Source organism: Nicotiana tabacum, chromosome 18 (assembly GCF_000715075.1).
Source record: "Nicotiana tabacum cultivar K326 chromosome 18, ASM71507v2, whole genome shotgun sequence".
Taxonomy (NCBI): domain Eukaryota; kingdom Viridiplantae; phylum Streptophyta; class Magnoliopsida; order Solanales; family Solanaceae; genus Nicotiana; species Nicotiana tabacum.
This window is the reverse complement of record NC_134097.1, coordinates 10312812-10333000: the sequence shown is the minus strand read 5'-3', so window position 1 is coordinate 10333000 and position 20189 is coordinate 10312812. Positions and strand designations below refer to the sequence as shown.

At 34.5% G+C, this 20189-nt stretch overlaps 1 protein-coding gene and 5 non-coding genes across 6 annotated transcripts; all 6 read right to left on the bottom strand.

The window, feature by feature from the left end:
- Positions 1-688: 688 nt before the first annotated feature.
- LOC142173039 (U1 spliceosomal RNA) lies at positions 689-849 on the bottom strand. Its single transcript, XR_012702473.1, has one exon. It is a non-coding gene; the product is annotated as a U1 spliceosomal RNA (small nuclear RNA).
- A 682-nt stretch (positions 850-1531) lies between these two features.
- On the bottom strand, positions 1532-1727 carry LOC142173046 (U2 spliceosomal RNA). Its single transcript, XR_012702480.1, has one exon. It is a non-coding gene; the product is annotated as a U2 spliceosomal RNA (small nuclear RNA).
- Positions 1728-7404: 5677 nt separating this feature from the next.
- Positions 7405-7600, bottom strand: LOC142173044 (U2 spliceosomal RNA). The gene has a single exon (XR_012702478.1). It is a non-coding gene; the product is annotated as a U2 spliceosomal RNA (small nuclear RNA).
- Positions 7601-14137: 6537 nt separating this feature from the next.
- Positions 14138-14328, bottom strand: LOC142173066 (U2 spliceosomal RNA). Its single transcript, XR_012702498.1, has one exon. It is a non-coding gene; the product is annotated as a U2 spliceosomal RNA (small nuclear RNA).
- Positions 14329-15554: 1226 nt separating this feature from the next.
- LOC142172866 (uncharacterized) lies at positions 15555-18495 on the bottom strand. Its single transcript, XM_075236591.1, has one exon. It carries the CDS (start codon positions 18195-18197, stop codon positions 16212-16214), a length of 1986 nt encoding a protein of 661 aa, XP_075092692.1. The 5' UTR covers positions 18198-18495; the 3' UTR covers positions 15555-16211.
- Positions 18496-19741: 1246 nt separating this feature from the next.
- LOC142173036 (U1 spliceosomal RNA) lies at positions 19742-19902 on the bottom strand. The gene has a single exon (XR_012702470.1). It is a non-coding gene; the product is annotated as a U1 spliceosomal RNA (small nuclear RNA).
- Positions 19903-20189: the final 287 nt, after the last annotated feature.

Here is a 20189-nt window from a genome sequence, read left to right as displayed (position 1 = left end):
AAGGGTATGGGTTCACGTGAACTCATACTCTTCTCCCTAAACCATGTGTAATTATGTTATATTTTTTCAAAATTACTTAAATATATGGTGCAATAGTTATTGGGTGCACCTTTACAAGTAAAATTGCGATTCAAATCCCACTTCGGACGGACTTATTTTCGGCACGGGGCATTGATATATACGTGAAAATCACCAAATACATTTAAAATGGTATTGATATATAATTTTAATATGTAGTGAGTTTATGGTAAGAGACTAAAGTTAAACACGTAATTTTAAATCCACGTCTTCACAATAGTGCACACATCCTCTTGAAATCGCCTTTGGCACAGGTCTCTTATTATAGATGTGTTTATTAGTTACCGAAAAAATAAATTTGAGTGTTTAAATGTGAAAGTAGAACGTTTATGTATTGGCTTTTAAAAAACTAGACATGGCCAGAAGTCATTTAGTGAAAACAAAATAACGACAAACTAAAATATTAGAAAATTTTCATTCGAAGAGAGAAAAATTTTAGATAAAATTTTATTTACTTGGAAGATCCAAGTCTCCAAATAACAAATGATATACACTTATGCAATAACGCTCTCCTGGGACAACAAGCTACTATTTCAGTAGCGACTAGAGTTTGCTTGGGTATACTTCAAGCTGATGTGGGCCGGACCACAAAGATTGAACTGAGGATTGGATAGGGGCCGCGCGAACGCAGGCCCCCACTACTACAAATTATGACGTAGGCTCAACCACTTGGGCCGATCTTAGGCTAACACCCCTCCAAAGTGCAATGGAGGTCACAAGCCTAGGCCATGAGTCTTTTTGATCGCCCATTGACCCCGTCCAGGTAAGTATGTTATTTTGTCAGACCAGCTCATATTTTATTCTACAGCATTTGTTCATTCTCTGTTTCTATTGGCCGATGTGGGATTAATCAACTAATGAAGAAAGAGAAAACACTCTCTTTTACATTTACAAGATCTTTTTTCTAAGTATGTCTTCTCAACCCTTAAATGTGTTCCGTTTTTATGAAATACATAATATTACAACGTGAAGAAAAATAACATCATAATGTATTATTGTATTCTCTATAAAATTTGAGACACAATAGTGTTTTTATCTTGTAGTAACGGGACTCCAGAAAGTAATACAAAATGAAACCATGATAGGGTACAGGAGGGTAAGTAATAAAGTATAAATACACAAGCCATTATATGTCAATCTTCATCGTTTGAGCTAGCTTTTGAGGTTGAGATAAGTCGAAGGATTGGACGACAAAATTTGAGCTATGATATCAATTCTTTTCCTTGGCGAGCAATACGATAGTAACCCGACTAAAACAGGGAGATAAATATTGCATTGTCTACTATAAATACGTCCATATTCTAAAGCAAGAGTCTTTCTTCGTATTCATTTAATTGAATAGAGAATATTACTTGAGTCAGTAACATTTTCATAGTCTATCGTTTAAGCGCTAAAATATATACTAATAAAGCAATACAAATCAAGGCCAGTGCTGAAATTTAGATTTGATTTGGTGGGGTGCGCCAGGCCCTTGCAATAGTGCAACACATGGACGACACTTGAGAGCCCAGGTAGCAAGCTACCCTAATGAACTCTCCCCCTTAAAAAATTAAGTTAATATCGTGTGAGTCGATGACTCACATATCAGATATTAAACTGATAAGAACAGATACAACACTTGATCTTAGCCAAAAGGCCGAGAAAGGTGTGCTTTACCTTGTGCACGGCCTTCCGCTTTTATATCAGTCCTCTCCTTTCTGGCTTTTGTTAGCTCTCGATGTGGGATTTCCTGCAGATTGGAGAATTTTATGTTTCATATATGCGCCTTCTCCTTGCCTGCAAGGGAAAGGAAAAAAGTTATGATCTGAAATTCTGTTCTACCATGGTAAATATTTACTCCCCATATTTATGCCAAGCAAAGTAATTTAACCATAGCGGTTAAAAAATAAAGTGAGAATACATATACGGTCAGACATCTTTATTACTGTATTGTTATATAACTACTATTAGCTATAAAAGCCAATTTTTTTTATGGAATCAATTATGTTATGTTATAATAGTAGCATATGTTATCTCTAACAGTACTTCGCTATAATAAATAAAAATATTCGAAACAAATGAGTGTGTTACAAAGAGGTTTTAATGTATGTGATAAATGGTGTATGAACGACCGCGGGTGCCAGTAAGTTTCGTTCTACCAGTTGGCCGAAATTGAACCTCGTCAATTTTCTAAACCTTAATAAATACTAGCAAACATAAACTAATGGAGATATATCAGAGATAATTACCCAAAAACCTAACAATTTTTTTTCTTTAGCTTTGTTTACATTAGATAAGATATTTCATCCTCTCTTTTTATAGTTTTTTTTACCCGGTGTCCGGTACCCGCATTGGAATCCCGACTATATCCAGATTCGTGCCGCGTAAGGCCCCATTCGGAGTAAGCACTCCGTATCAAGGATTTTTCCATACGCAAGACTCGAACTCGAGATCTCTGGTTAAGGGAAGAGCGGTCACATCCACTGCACTACATCCTTTGGTAAAAACCTAACATTTGCAATAACATACACATGGTTTAACAATACAAGTCTATATCTATATTATTATAAAAGTACGAATGTTCTACGCTAAATGTTGAACGACAAAAATATCATTCAAATATTGATCGACTTTTATGTCCTTAAATATTTAATTATTTAATTATTTATTCAAGCAATAATTCTATATTGGATAAAATTGTAATATCCAATAGTGGACTTTGAAATTAACTAATCTTCTGTTAATTTAAATTGTTAATAAATTCTAGATTAGTCCTATTCGAAATTGAGTATGGCAAGACTTCTATCGAAAACACATTACACGTACATTAACTATATATATTCATGGTGGACAAGAGACAGACTATTTTTTATCTATAATTAACAATCCTTTGGACGGGATCAAGCCGTAGAAGTTCGGATAGTGCTTTGTACATACTACAGACCAGTAACGGGGTCAGAATTTTGACTAAAGAGTGTCAACAAACACACAGTATATATATAATACCGCTACAAATTTTATGTTTTACATGCTATATTCCTATGTTCTTTCTATTAAAGTTACATGTAACCATTTCATTAGATAAATTGATTAAATTTGTTTTGGGGTGATCATGTCTAGGCCAAGGGAGTAATTCTAGATTTATTATGCTACTATTTGTATATTTGTTTTAACTGCCACCTATATTTATTACTATAAAATTGCAAATTTCAAATGCGAAGTAATATATATTGAACAATGAAAATATTCTCAAAATGGTAACTAACTTTTATCCTTTCAGAAACTAAGTTATTATGTAAAATAAATAATATTAAATAGTATGGTTCATCAATTCTCTTCTTGGTATTCATGTTGAAGTCGGTTACGTAATGACTAGAACATTTTTAAATTTATATTTGAAAGTACTTTAATTAAGAAAATTACAGTTAATATTCAAGCCGAACAAACCAAACTTACTGGACCGAACCGAGTTAATCGAAATCCAAAGAAGAAAAATCGAACCATACCGAATCTAATTAGGTATGATATTGGTATAGTATTTTAAGAAACTAAATACCGAAAATACCGAAACAAAATACCTAAATATCATACCGTACCGATCAATAACGCGCCTACCTATAAGCCTAAATATGGATAGGTGATATCAAGGTAAATTAAAATAATGGTAAATTTCTTTCGTGGATATAAAATTATGAGATATACATGTAATATACATACGACTTCGAATGGCAACGCGTCTAGATAAATTAAATTGCTAGGACAAAAATTATTGACATATTCTAAGACCAAAAGCTTCTCCTTTCTTCATATAATAAAAAGACATAACAGAAAGCAAGTTTATATGGTTCAACCTGCTCAATCTTATAAAATAACTTAAGCTAACTATTAGACGGGCCTAAGGTTATACGTGCGAGACACGTACATAGAGACTAGTTATTATAAAAACATGAATACAATGTCGGTTTACAAAAATAGTCTTATAATATTAAGCAAAATAACTCATAATAAAATGACATAACCGAAATTCTAGATATTAGCCTTATAATCCTATTAGGTTTAGGACATAATACTACACGTTTGGAATCCTACATGATTATCTTTAGGAATCCTATTAGTATAATTACTTTCCGGCTGTCTAATTCGTATAAAATTGAACGAGTAAATATCTTTAGTCATGTAATCCTATTATTTTTAAGAGATACTTCTTAAAAAATCATATTTCTAATTTAATTTGAAAACGTATTATAATGTCCTACTACTAATTTAATTTGAGAATGTATTATATTGTCCAAATCTATTGAGAAAAAATGAAAGCTTGTATTATTATAAAAGCACAAATACAACATTAACATACCAAAATTGCCCTAAAATATTAAATGGAAGAACTCACAGGGAAAGGACATAAGTGCAATAACTTATTTTTTGGACTACAATACCTTCTATGCTAATGTTTAATATTTAAGATTTTAAAATTAATAAAATTTGTCTATTAAATTCTTATTAAAAATATGTAAAGAGGTTTAATAAATCAATTTCATCATAATCATATGTATTGGCAGTACATTACCACTCCATAATGTCCAATACCAAAAATAAAATATTAAATGGACTGCATAAAGAGTTGAAATTGAGAAAAAAATACCCCCACAATAATATATTTTTATATTATATTTGAATTATTTTCCTACTCAAATAATATATTTTTATCAATTTTTCGTGTAATATTAATAAATACTCAATTATTAAACAACAACTAAGAAAATATTTAAAAATATATAACTGTGAGAAAGAGAAAAAAAATGGTAGGTAAGAGTGAATACTACTAATGATTATACAGACATAAAGATCTAAAAGTTCAATCTTTTACCCTTTGAAAATAAAATTTATGGCGGATAAAATTATAATTAAGATTAAATATTCAAAACAAGAGACGAACTAATATTAAGATCTGAATCAACATAGAATAAATTATTTTTTATGTTAAAAGTAAATAATTAAATCTTTTAATTAATTATTTAGCAAGATAATCCAATTTAATTATTTTTTAAATTCATCATATAAGTAAAATTCTTATTCAAGTTAAAAGAAAATCTTAGGTACATAAATTTATTTCATAAAAAATAGCGTTAGGACACAAAGTTAAAAGATTAATATATTATTAAGAATCAAAATGTTATCCAAGTGTCTCAGGAAACACAATCAAAGCTAAATCCTAAACAAGAATAAGCTTTCATGACTATATTATACAGAGTCGACTTTGCTATAACGAGATTAATCTTTGTAGATACCTATGGTGAAATCGATATAATATTTCTATGTCACGCATTACTTGCAAATATTATATCAAGACACATGACAGTGTTAGCAATAACAAAAAAGTGGTATACCAACAACAATTTTATTGTGAGGCCACACACTTTATATTTGATATACCTATTCAAACAACTTAAATAATTATCGCAAATATATCAAAGCAGAGCAATGGTGCTAAATTTATAAGGAAAGCAAAATTAATAATATGGGATGAAGCACTTATGGCTAAGTGTCAAACGAAGTTCTAGAGGTATATTGGATATTAATGAACCGTTTGGTAAAATATTAATGATTTGGGAGGTAATTTGTGTCAAGTATTACTAGTAGTTCCAAAATTGACAAAAGTAGAGAATGTAAAAGCTAGCTTGCCAAAGTTATACTTCTGGCCTCAAATGAAAAAGATTCAATTGACAAGAAATATAAATTAAGAACATATCCAATATTCAGTGTCTTCTTGCTTCGTGTCGAAAACGAATAAGAGCATCCAATAAAAGATGATTTGGTTCTTCCTGAACACTTGGTTATCAATCCTAATAGTAATAGTAGTGCATTTAATAAGAGAAATGTTTCTATCATTAGATTAAAACGCAATTTCTTCGGGGTGTTGAGGAGGCAGTGGCGCGTGTTAGGCCGAATTCAGTCACTTTGATCCAAATCTTGTCTTAAGAAATTCATTTAATATGTATAAATTGTTAATTTAGAATCCAGTAACTTAAAAGTGTTAGAAATTTGAACCTATAAATTTCAAATTTTGGCTCCGTCTTTGGAAGGAAAGGGGTTCAGGGCGTGTTGCAGATTTACTTGTATGACTGAAGTTTGGTGTTTTGATAAATCTACTTTATATTTTATAAGATTGAGCAGGTTGAACAGAAATTATATTTTTTGTATATATATACATTTTGTATGTTATATACAAAAATTATTCAAATTTTATACACTTTTTCGACTATCAAATATCCTAAATAATTAGTTGGGTTGGCGAAGTGAACTTGCCGAAATATATTTCACGATTTAGAGAATGAAATATTATTTAAGGCTATCAAATAACTTAAAACACAGATAATATGAACAGAAGATAACACAAAATTCGAGAAGATAAACTTTAGATCAATTAACAAGATTCATGTGGAATGACTGAAAGCAGAATCCTTTTTATCTTGAATGTTCACATTTACAATTTAATTTATTCTACGTCCATTGTCAAAATTATATATAAAAAAACAAATAACTTGTAACTATAGCAATTATACACATTCAAATGGTCAATCTTCTACAAAATAAGAGTATCAAAGTTTGTAGGAAAATGCTAAACCTTTATAAAATATCAAATCAAATTATAGTATTATAATGCATACAGTATTTCTTTTGCAGTAGTGCAACGCATGGGCGACGCTTGAGAGTCCAAATAGCAAGCTACCTTAACGGACTCTCTCCTTTAAAAAATTAAGTTAATATCATGTGAGTCAATATCATGGTGGAAAACAAGTGCAAAAGGAACCCAATTCGACAATAATCTGGTCGAACGACTTGCATTAAAATAAGATCTTTTTTGGTTTAACCATTTGGCAGTCAGAACTCATTGGCTCGTTTAATCCAGAACTTAGCCTGCCTTTTATCTTTCCTTCTATTCTAGGCGAGGAGGGAAATTTAGAATAAATAGCCCCATAAAAAATTATAAACTAGTCAAAGGACAGCCTGCCTTATTCTTCTCCCGTTCGGGACCCCTATTTTCTCGGAGATAGCTTGGTCTGAGCTAGAACATCAGATTCGTGCGCAAGAGCGTATTTCATAGTTGATTCAACAATACCAAATCAACGACAACATTTTAAAAATAAACAAAAATGAAAACTTAACAAGTCAACAGAATTGTAGAATGGAGAAGAAAACCTCATTTATATTCATATCATAAAAAGATTTAACGCTCAGATCAAATTATAAAAAGGTCGAAAGAGAAAAACAATTTCCTCTAACAGACAGCTTGTGAATACACAATGCAAGTTAAATCAAGGCACATAAAAAATTGTACTAGATTTGGCAGGGTGCGCCAGGTCCTTGCAATAGTGCAACGTATGGGCGACGCTTGAGAGCCAAGATAGCAAGCTACCCTAGTGGACTCTCCCACTTAAAAAATAGAATTAATATCATGTGAGTCGATGACTCACATATCAGATATTAAACTGATAAGAACAGATACTACACTTGATCTTAGCCAAAAGGCCGAGAAAGGTATGCTTTGAAGCGTTCACGGCCTGCATATTTTGTACCAGTTCTCTCCTTTGAATCGTTCACGGCTGAGAAAGGTACAATGTTCAATTAGAGCCTAGAAGAAGCCAAAGAAGTAGAAAAGAAAAGACTCTTGATCCAAATTTTATATCTTCGGAATCTATAATTTTTCTAGTGGAGGGAGATAGAACTAAAGTCGGTAATCAAATACCTATTTTGTTTAGTATAGAAGAAGATCCTAGAACAAGCAAAGAAGCCATATCTTCAAGAGATGTTGATTTTTGGAAAGAGGTGATCAATGATGAAATGGATTCAATAGTGTCCAACAACACTTGGATTTTAGTTGATTTGCCTGCTAGATCTAAACCTATAGGTTGTAAATGGATATTCAAGAGAAAATATAATACAGACGGTTCTATAAAAACCTTCAAAGCAAGACTACCAATTGCAACAATAATATCTATTAGAGTACTTTTGTCATTGGCATCTATATATGATCTATATGTACATCAAATGGATGTTAGAACTGCTTTCTTAAATGAAAATTTAAGTGAAGAAATTTATATGAAATAACCTGAAGGATTTGTTCTTCCTGGTAATGAATATAAAGTTTGTAAGCTTATAAAGTTTCTTTATGGCTTGAAATAAGCACCAAAACAGTGGCATGAAAAGTTTGATAGTATAATATTTTCAAGTGGTTTCGTACATAATCAGACTGACAAATGTATTTACTCGAAGTTTACAGTAGATTATGGAGTTGTTATTTGTATTTATGTCGACGATGTTGGAAAACATGTCAGGCTAATAGAAGGAGAAAATATTTAAAAGAGAAAAGCAATAAATTGTACATGACAAGACAAAATTTACGTGGTTCATCAATTTTGCCTACTCCACGACCACACAAAGAATAGCTCTTTATTAATTGAAGAGAGAAAGAAGAAGTTGAGGGATGATTTACAAATGAAAATGCATACCCCTTTATAGGCATTTGAATGCCCTGCCGAGGTAAGCGCTTATATCATAGGAATGCTGATGTAAGCACTTACATCATAGGAATGTCAATGTAAGTGCTTACATCATAAATTTATCCTCAAACCTATGTTACATCAAGAAAGAAATTAAAAAAAAAGATTTGCTATTCTATGGTGGCGCCTTCATGCTATCAGTCTTGAAGGCTAACTGAGGCAGTGCACAGCCTCAGTTTGTCAACACCGACAACTTTGGTCAACATATTTGACGGGTTCTTTGATCCTGGTATCTTCTGCATGGAAAGAGTTTCTTCACTTATCAACTCTCGGATATGATGATACCTTAACTGGATATGCTTCGATCTTGCATGAAACACTGGATTCTTGGCAAGATGAATTGCACTCTGGCTATCGCTGAAAAGCTCACAATTGTCCTGCTCTTTACCTAGCTCTGTAAGAAAATTCTTAAGCCAAATCATCTCCTTTCCAGCTTCTGAGATTTCCATGTACTCTACTTCAGTGGTAGATAGAGCAACACTTTTCTGAAGTCTGGACATCCAGCTAACAGCAGTACCACCCAAGATGAACACGTAGCCTGTGGTACTTTTTCGACTATCCAGATCGCCGCCTAAATTTGCATCAGCAAAACCTTGTAAGATAATATTACTCCTTTTAAAACAAAGTGCCATACCTGAGGTGCCTTTGAGATATCGCAATATCCATTTTACACCTTCCCAATGCTCATTTTCTGGATTTGACATGTATCTACTGATAAATCCGACTGCAGGGGCTATGTCAGGTCTAGTGCAAACCATAGCATACATCAAACTTCCTACTGCTAAAGCATATGGAACTTTGGACATGTACTTTCTTTTTTCATTTGTCTTAGGTGATTGGCCCTTTGACAGATTAAGATGGCTTCCGAGTGGAGTGCTTTTGGTCTTTGCATCATGAAGACTGAACCTGCTTAGCACCTTTTGTATGTACTTTTCTTGAGACAATTTTAAGGTTCCTTCAGACATGTTTTTACTAATCCTCATCCTAAGCATTTGCTTAGCTGGTCCTAAGTCTTTCATTTTAAACTCCTCCGCCAATTGTTGCTTAACCCTGTTGATCTCATTTATGCTAAATCCTGCAATTAGCATATCATCAACGTACAACAGTAAATGATATAGGATTTATCAAGATTTTTGATATAATAACAATGGTCCATCTCACATCGTGTGAAACCATTATTATGCATGAATCCATCAAATTTCTTGTACTATTATCGGGGTGCTTGTTTCAAACCATACAAACTCTTCTGCAACTTACACACAAGGTTTGTTTACCAGAAACTTGAAAATCTTTAGGTTGCTTCATGTAGATGTCTTCTTCAAGGTCACCATGCAAGAAAGCAATTTTAACATCTAGCTGCTCCAAATACAAATTTTCTGCAGCTACGATACTTAGCACCAACCTGATAGTAGTTAATTTGACTACAGAAGAGAAGATCTTGGTGTAGTCAATCCCTTCCTTCTGCTGAAAGCCTTTTACTATTAATCGTGCTTTGTATCTCGTCTTACCATCATGATCTTCCTTGACCCTGTACACCCACTTGCTTTGCAATGCCTTCTTTCCTTTTGGTAACTCTGTAAGTATCTATGTTTTATTCTTTTGAAGAGAATTCATCTCTTCTTTCATGGCTAGCTTCAACTTATCAGAGCTTATCACCTGCATTGCTTCAATAAAATGCTTTGGTTCTCCAGCATCAGTCAGAAGTAAATAGTGGAGAGAGAGAGTTAACCTATCTGGAGCATTCGTGACTCTTTTAGATCTCCTCAAAGTAGGTTCAGGATTAACTGATCCCGAATTTGATTCAAGTCCTGACTCCAAAAATGGTTCTCCATCTATTTCTATCTCTGATTCTGGTTCTGATTCTGATTCTGATCCAGATTCGGCTTCTGGTTCGGTATCTTCAATTTCAGATCCAGTTGTAGTCTCTCTAGCCCCTTTATTTTCTGATATTTCTTCTAACTAAACTATTTTAGATGTCCGTCTTCTGGTGCTGGTTGGTTCTACTTCGAGCTTGTCTTTGTACATCACATTTTCATTAAATGTGACATTCATGTGTCTTAGGATCTTTCTATTCTGATCATCCCAAAATTGATAACCAAAATTATCATCACCATAGCCAATAAAGAAACATTTCTTGGCCTTAGGATCAAGCTTATCTTTATCATTAGAGTTTACATGCACATAAGCAACACACCCAAAAAATTTTAGATATGAGAGAGTTACCTCCTTTCATGTCCATACCTCTACAGAAATTTCAAAATCCAGTGGTATAGAGGGTCCCATGTTTATGAGGTAAGCTTCCGTGTTAATATCCTCAACCCAAAAATACTTCGGCAATCCAAAATGTATTCTCATACTTCTGGCTCGTTCATTCAGGGTTATGTTTTTCAACTTCAGCTTTCCATCTTTTAAAGGTAACAAACACATGAGATTTATTTTTCAGAAAATAAACCCATACCTTTCTTGTGGAATCATCAACGAAGGTTACAAGTGCTGGTCCCCACACATCTGTATGCACTAGTTCCAGCTTCTCTTTCTTTGGCGTCCTTTCCACCTTTGAGAAACTAACTCTCTTCTGTTTCCCGTAAATGCAATCTTCGCACAAACCTAATTCAACTTGCTTTAGGTTTGGCAACTTTTCTTTGGATGCCAACAACTTCATTCCCTTCTCACTCATATGCCCGAGCCTTCGGTGCCACAATGTTGTATCACGACCATGATCAATTGTTGCTATAATATCTCTCTGTATTGCAGTTGCACACAATGTTCCCTTCTTAAAGCCTCGTGCCACAGTCAAATTTCCTTTAGTTATCTTCCACGATCCGTTACCGAATATTGTTGTATATCCTTCACTGTCAATCTGACCCATAGATATCAGATTTTTCTTGAGGTTAGGAACATGTCAGACATTTTGCAATTTTCATAGCGTGCCTTGTGAAGCCTTTATATGAACTTCACATTTCCCGACAATGTCTAGAGGTTCGCCGTCTGCTAGATAAACCATCCCAAATTTTCCAGCAATATAATTATGCAATAATTCTTTGCATGATGTAGAGTAAAATGATGCACTTAAGTCGAGAATCCAAGATTCGACTGGACTGTCTATAAAACAAATTAGTACATCACCAACTTGTTCAGCAATTGCATTTGCTGAATTATCATCACTGACTATTGTAGTGACCCTTTTTATCGCAATTCCAACACATAATGTCTTTGCGATTTTTGAATTTTCCTCTTCTCCTTGACTTTGATCTGCCACGACCATGACTTTGTCCTCTTTGGCTGTTTCTCCCCCTGCTTTCGGTATTCAAAGCAAATCCTGGGGAATCACTTGATTCTCTCTGGCAAATATCTTCACTTAGAAGCAAGTCTCTAATATCATCCAATTTGAGTTTGGTACTTCCCGATGAACTGCTAACTGCAATTACTATTGCAGACCAACTTTCCAATAAAGATTATAGTAGAATCAATGCCCTGATTTCATTATCGAATATTATATTGACAGAACTCAACTGAGTTAATATTACATTAAACTCATTGATATGTTCCGTGACAGATCCACTTTTTTTCATCTTTAAGTTGAACAATCGACGCATCAAATAGACATTATTTGAAGTAGATGGCTTCTCGTACATATTTGATAATGCCTTCATCAAGCATGCAGTGGTCTTCTCGTTAATGATGTTAAACGTCTCATTTCGTGTTAGCGTCAAACGAATCGCACGAAGAGCTTGGCGATCTAATAGATCCCAATCCGCTTTGGCCATATTCTCTGGTTTTACCTCGGTCAGAGGTAAGTGTAATCTTTTCTGGTACAAATAATCCTCTATTTGTATTTTTTAGAATTCAAAATATTTACCATTGAACTTGTCAATATTAACATTCCCTTCTTCCGATGCTATTTTTCACAAAAATAATTTATGTGAATAATAACGATGATCAATAATGTCGCACTATTCTTGTGAATAGTACCTGCACTGATAACGTACTTTTTTACCAGAATTACATTGTCTGTGCTCTGATACCAGTTGTTGGGAAACGTGTCAGGCTAACGGTAAAGTTATATTTTGTGATGGTCACGGGTTCGAGCCGTAGAATGACAATATTTACGTGGTTCGGAAATTTTGCCTACTTCATAGTCACACAAAGAATAACTCTTTATTAATTGAATGCGGATATAAGAGCTTATATCATAAGTTCATCTCTTTTTTATTTTTCTTTCTTTTGTTTTGTCTACTTTTCTTTCTTTCACATACAACAACAGGTTTGCTACTAGCAGACGACATGTTGATTTTTGATACGAACATGCTTGGAATTTCTAAGACTAAGAAGTATCTAACTTCAGTCTTTAAAATGAAAGATTGAATGAAGTAGATACTATCTTAGGTATCAAAGTTCAAAGAAGCGATAAGATAGTGACTTTATCACAAACTCATTACATTGATAATATTCTTACCAAGTTCAGTCATCTGGGCATAGTGGAGTCTAAAACTTCATATGATTCAAGTATCAAACTAACTGAAAAGACTGGAGGAACAGTGGCTCAATGCAATTGGCAGTTTGATGTATGCTATGCACTTGGCTACTACTAATAAGGGCATGTAAGAAAGAAAGGTGAGGTGACTAGCTTAGTAACTTCATTCAATCTAAAAAGTTGGCTCAGTGCTCTGATATAGTATTTGCCGTTAGTAAACTTTCAAGGTTTACAAGTAATACTCAAGTTGAATATTTACCTTGGGGGGTGTCGCCATTTGTTGGGCATCCAAGAAACAAACTTGCATTTCTCATTCTACTATGGAATCCGAATTTATTGTATTAGCAGTTGTTGGAAAAGAAGCGGAATGACTGTGCAGTATTTTGCTCATTCTCAGTTAGTATTTGCCGATGTGGGATTAATCAACCAATGAAGTCAGAAAAACACTATTTCGTGACATTTACATCTTCAGAATTTTAAAAACAGTAAGATTTAGCAATTTCATCCAAATTATAGGCCGATCAAACAAATATCCTAAGTGCGAGAAATTTTCTCCCTGTTTTAATTCTGTTTCAAGATGTTTTATCCTTAAAAAAATGTTAGCGGCAAACTATTTTAATAAATATGTCCTATTGTTCCTCTTATGAAAATAAAATGTAATAATGTGAAAAGAGAATAATATTCTAGTGTATCTTATTCTATTCTATATAGAGATTGTGAACGCAGTCCATAAATCCACGAATTATATTTAAATTAGTCTACGCTAACCTTTTTTAATATATTTTTGTTTCAAAATACGGTTAACCAACTTGTTAACTAATTGATTATAATAAATTAGTTTACTCTAATGTTTAAAATTAAGAGTCTTTGCCAAGTATTTCACATGATCATGATAGGAAGATAAATATGTCCTTTTTATTTTTCACTTACATGATAGAATATACTATTATTTTGAGTCTGTAACATTTTTTGTATAAACAAAGTACAAAATTACATACTAATTAGACAATATAAATCAAGGCACATAAAAATTGTACTAGATTTGGCAAGGTGCGCCGGGCCCTTGCAATAGTGAGGGCGCACATGGGCAACGCTTGAGAGCCAAGATAGCAAGCTACCTTTGTAGACTCTCTCTTTGAAAAATAGAATTAAAATCATATGAGTATATGACTCACATATCAAATATTAAACTGATAAGAACAGAACTTATCTTAGCCAAAAGGCCGAGAAAGGTATACTTTATTTTGTGCTCTTCCTTCTGTCTTTTGTTAGCTTTCGATGTGGTATTATGGTAGGTTGGAGAATTCTATGTTTGAAAAGAGAGTACGAACTCTTCTCACTTTATATGCAAACTTTCTAACTTTCACGTTGAATTAATGGACAAGGATGAAATTTCAAGAAAAAATAAGAGTTGTGATGTGAAAGTTTGTTCTACCATGGTAAATATTTTTTCCATGTTTACATCAAACCAAATAATTTAATTGTAACAATTAAAAATTAAATGAAAATTAAAATAAAAATGCGTATCTTTTAATCATGAAACGTGATAAATGATATAGTAAGAATGCTACCAGGTGCTAGTAAATTTTTACAATTCTACCATTTGGCCGAAATTGAACGTCATCGGGTTTTTTCCCCTTAATAAATACCGGAAAATTTTAAACAAATGAAGATTTGTGAAAGATAACAATGCAAAAACCTAAAACGTAGGATCCAATAACACAAGTATCATCAAAGAAATATTTAAATATGCATATATAATATATAATACATGTCTAGTGATTAGATGACTTGATCAACATTACAATACATCTGTTCTACCACTTGGCCAATATTGAACCTCTTTTTTAATATTTTTTTCAATATTAAATGCCGGCAAACTTAAACAAACAGAGTTATGCCAAAGATAATTACCCAAGTAAAGGTCCAACAATACAAGTATCCCAAAAGAAATGTTTATATGTGCATATATTGAATGATAACATGCTGGGAACCTTGGAGCAACGGTAAAGTTATATTTTGTGATGGTCACGGGTACGAGCCGTAGAATCGGCTACTGATACTTGCATCAGGGTAGGTTATCTGCATCACACCCATTAAGGTGCGGTTCTTCCACATACCCTGCCTATATCACACTCCCCATGAGATGCGACCCTTCCCGAGACCCTGCATGAAAGATGCATCGTGCATCGGGCTGCCCTTTATATTGAAAGAATAAAATACATGAGCTACTTTGAGCTAAGTTCAACTGGTTCTCAAATTCTCCTTTGAGAAGGTTCATCTTAGCCATAGTCTGATAGCAACAAGAAAACACCACGAAGTAGCTTGACATGATAATAGCCAGCTAAAACCATAATTCAAATAAATAGGCCAGCTAATGATAGAAGTACCAAGCCAAAATGCATTAGCAATAGCTTTAGTTTGCAAGAGAAACTCATAATAAGTGGAAGCTATAAGGTGTGAAGAAGTATAATTTGACCCCAAATATGAAAGAATTATTTCTAGGAGAAAAGTCCTAAACTTTTAAGCATCAGCAACATGTTCCTTAAAATAAACTTATTTAAAACTGGGATATCATTTTCTTTACATCAGAATACTGGCATATGCAGAGATATCGCACATAGCCTCTCCACCTTCATAAGGTAGAGGTAAGATTTGCGTATACATTACCCTCCCCAAACCCCACTTGTGAGATTCCACTGGGTTTGTTGTTGTTGTTGTTGTTGTAGTTGTTGCAGAGATATCGCACAGAGTCACAGACCATCAAGCAAATTCAACTTTCCTCACTGGAGTTGTAAAGGTGGATTCAGATATCATTCTAATATCATATCCTATCATAGCTGCATGATAACTCAATTTTCATATGAAATTGAAGCATACAAAGTGCTCTTGAGGACAAAGAGTAGATCGTGGATAGGATTTCTGGATATACTCTATCTGACAAGTTTCAACGTTCTAACTAGAAAAGAACTGTGAGAGAGAATGCAAATAGCAAACAAGAGCAGTATGATATATTGGAAAGTTGATTCCAATTCCTAGAAGGGACTTTAACAACCAGATAAACTACTTGATCATATAGCATGTATAGTGCTCCCCTTCAATGCATCTCTTTGATTTCTCTAAATCATCTCTTGCATTAGAGGCAATAAATTGTCTTTAAGCAAGATGTAAATCTCCTCCTTCTCGGGGTGAGACTTGTCTCCCACAAAAAATATGTGATTTTTCCCATTGACTTCTATTTCACTAATACCGGGTACTTTCTTCACATTTCTCTCCTTCATTTTCTTTCTTACTTGCGCAAAATCACCCCATCTCCCAGAAGCAGCATAAGCATTTGCCATTAGTACATAAGCTCCTGAGTTACCTGGTTCGCGCTCTACTATTTCATCACAGATTTGGTTCGCTACTCCAACATCTCCGTACAACTTGCAAGCGCCGAGTAAAGCCCCTAGAACAGCACCATCACATTCCTCCGGAGGTATCTGGTGCACCGCCTTCATAGCCTCATCAACTAACTTACCACGACCTAAAATGTCGACAAGGCAACAATAATGCTCAGCCCTCGGTTTTAAACCATACGCGTGTCTCATAGACTCGAAAAACTTTCGACCTTTCTTAACAAGACCGGCATGACTACAAGCTGACAAAAGTCCCACAAAAGTGATCTCATCTGGCTTGTTACCGGACCTTAGCATTTGCGCGAAGGCTTGTAATGCTTGGTTTCCAAGACCATGATTAGCATATGCCAGTATCATTGCAGTCCATGAAACAACATCCTTTACTTTGAGATTCTCAAAAGTGATCAATGATGAGTTTATATCTCCACATCTGGAGTACATGGTGACGAGAGCATTATTAAGCGAAGTGTCTTGGTCAAATCCTAGCAGTAAAACAAGAACATGTGCTTGCAATAACTCCAAGATGCCCACACACGAGGTCACTACACTGGTAAGAGTAGTCTGATTAGGCCTTAAGCCCGACCGAAGCATGAGAATGAAACACTTCAATGCTTCACCCTCAAGGCCACTTTTTGCGTACCCGTCAATCATTACATTCCAACTTACAATATCTTTATTAGGCATCAAATCAAAAAGTGCATTGGCCGTAGACACTAGGCCTTCATCAACATAGGCCGTTATCATAGCGTTCCACGCAGCTGGATCCTTATTTGGCATTTGATCAAAGTACTCTCTTGCCAATTCTATCAACCCATTTCGTGCAAGACCAGTAACGATAGTTGTCCAAGAAACTGCATTTTTCCATGGCATTGCGTTAAATAGTTCCAAAGCGTTGTTCACCCTGTTATCATGTAAACAACCTTGAACCATAACATTCCAAGAATATAAATTACGTTCAGGCATCTTATCAAAGAGCTCAAGAGCTTGATCCACCTGACTATCTTCAACATAAGCCCTGATCATCGCCGTCCAAACAATGACATTTTTCTGAGGAATCTGATCAAAAATACGCCGTGCCTCAGTAATCAAACCATTTTGAGCAAAGCCCACCATTGCTGTAGTCCAGGTAACCACATTTTTCTCAGGCATTTCTTGAAGCAACTTTCGAGCTTCATCCACTCTACGGTTCTGAAAATACCCAGAAATCAAACTGGTCCACGCATAAACGTTTCTATCAGGCATTCGCTCAAAGATTCTTCGAGCCTCATCGAGTCTGCCAACTTTAGCATATGCATGAACCATAGCAGAATCAGACACTACATTTCTCTCAGGCATGGAATAAAACAACCTCTCAGCTTTAGGAAGATCCTTATGTTTTAAATAAACAGTAATCATTGAAGCATAAGAAACAACATCTCTTCGAGGCATTTCGTCGAACACCTTCCTAGCTTCTATAACTTTGCCTTGACGGCCTAATGTCATAATCATTTTGTTAAAGCTACAAATGGACTGTCTTGTGGTAGATTCTAAGTGGGGTTTTGACTGTATATGTTTTTGAATAGGTGATTTTGGTTTTGAATATGTTCTTGAAAGGAATGGACGCCTCAAAATGCGGCCATAATCATTATTCAGCAAATAATGTGAACTCCAAACTATAAAAGAGTGGCTTAATTTAATCAAACTTCTGGTTGAAATTTGAAGCTCCATCCCTCCATTTTGTAAAATCTGAAGCTCCAATTCTAATTTTTTTTCTTTCTCCGGACCATGAAAATGATAAAAAGTTGTATATTGTCATTGTGGAGTTGAAGCTAAGTTTTGCATCACTTGGACCAAACAAAGCTCAATCAAAACGAGATTAACATATAATATAAGGGGAAAAAATGGATGAGTGATTTATGATCGATTTTGGAAGGGATCCAAATTTGTTGGGTTATGGTTTTCACGCGACATGTAAGACCATCCATTGGTCATTTGATGATTGGATGGACACGTATGGTCTCTTATCAATTGTGTTTATTAGTTACGGGAAAAATGAGTTTGAGTGTTCAAAAGAAAAAGTAAAATGTTTATGTATCGACTTTTAAATATCCAACAAGTTTAAGTGGGCAGAAGCCATTTGGCGAAAACAAAATAACAACAATATAAAATATTAGGAAAGAGAATAATTTTAGATAAAATTTCATTTATCATATTGTATTAGATGTAATTGGGAGATCCTAGTCTCCAAATAACAAAGGATATGTTGGTCCCGCTAATATTACTGTATTTGTAAATAATAATTCTGCAAAATATAAGTTATCGTAATGAAACAGTAATTAATTCGAGCCCACTGAATTCACAGTGTTTCCTTAAGGAATTTAATCCCCTCCTAGTACCCAAGGTTATGGATTATTTCCTCCCAGGATAGAACGAATCACACACTGGTGTAGCGGTACTTCAAACCCCAGTGTTTCAGCGAACACAAAGTTCGGTAGCAAATCACACTTACAGTTGCTTTGTTTGAAGTTAAAAACAATGCAGAACGAGGGAGTAGAAACTCAGAAAATCGTATGGAAATGCTGAGAGGAAGGAGTGCAATGTATAGCCAAATCTGTTGAGCGATTTTCAGTTTGTGTCTTGTGTTCTTGAGTGTCTTTCTTCAACATCTGCTGCATATATATATATATAGCAGCCAGTGTTGAAGAAGACCAAACGTCCACCCTCCAGGGTGGAGTAAGCATTAGCTTGTTTGTGGAGCAAGTACATTCATGGTGGGAAGAGCATTAGGCGGCTGCCAAATGGTCAATATACGGATTGAAAAATATCCGTTACAAATGCAGATAATCTTACGTTAATATTTACTATTAACAAATAAATTTGATCCAAAAAATTAATCAATCAATTGACCGAATCCGAAGCCGAGCGAGCGACGACGGCGCGAGACTTGTTTTCTTCTTAACTCTTTAAGAGCTACAAGAAGAGCAATTATATATATACCCACCAAAAATCTCTTCCTCTTCCAATATGGGACAATGTCTCATTGTCAAGAGGGGAAAACTTAAAATTTTACTCAAAAATTTCATTTTCCCTCCATTTCCCATTCACCCTCATTTTAAGACTATTTCATCTTAAAAACAAAAAAAAACTCAACAGGATATAACACTTATGCAATAACGCTCTCCTGGGATTTCAGTAGCGACAAGAGTTTGCTTTGCTGACCTTAAACTGAAACTAAAACTGGAACGGACCACAAAATTTGAACTGAGGATTGGATAGGGGCCGCGCGAACGCAGGCCCCCACTACCACAAATTATGACGTAGGCTCGACCACTTGGGCCGACCTTAGGCTAGCACCCCTCCAAAGTGCAATGGAGGTCACAAGCCTAGGCCATGAGTCTTTTTGATCGCCCATTGACCCCGTCCAGGTAAGTATGTTTCTTTGTCAGATCAGCTCATATTTTATTCTACAGCATTTGTTCATTCTCTGTTTGTATTGGCCGGTGTGGGATTAATCAACTAATGAAGAAAGAGAAAACACTCTCTTTTACATTTACAAGATCTTTTTTCTAAGTATGTCTTCTCAACCCTTAAATAGACAGTTTCTCATTTGGCTAGAAAAGTGCACAATGGCACCAATAAAATTCTGAAGCTCAAACTTTCAAGTAGAGAATTCCCAGAGAAGTACTAATCAGAAATGCGGATCATAGAATTATAATGTGA

Excerpts from the sequence above, each read along its gene's own strand:
- LOC142172866 (XM_075236591.1), bottom strand. The coding sequence starts at position 18,197 with ATGGAGCTTCAAATTTCAACCAGAAGTTTGATTAAATTAAGCCACTCT.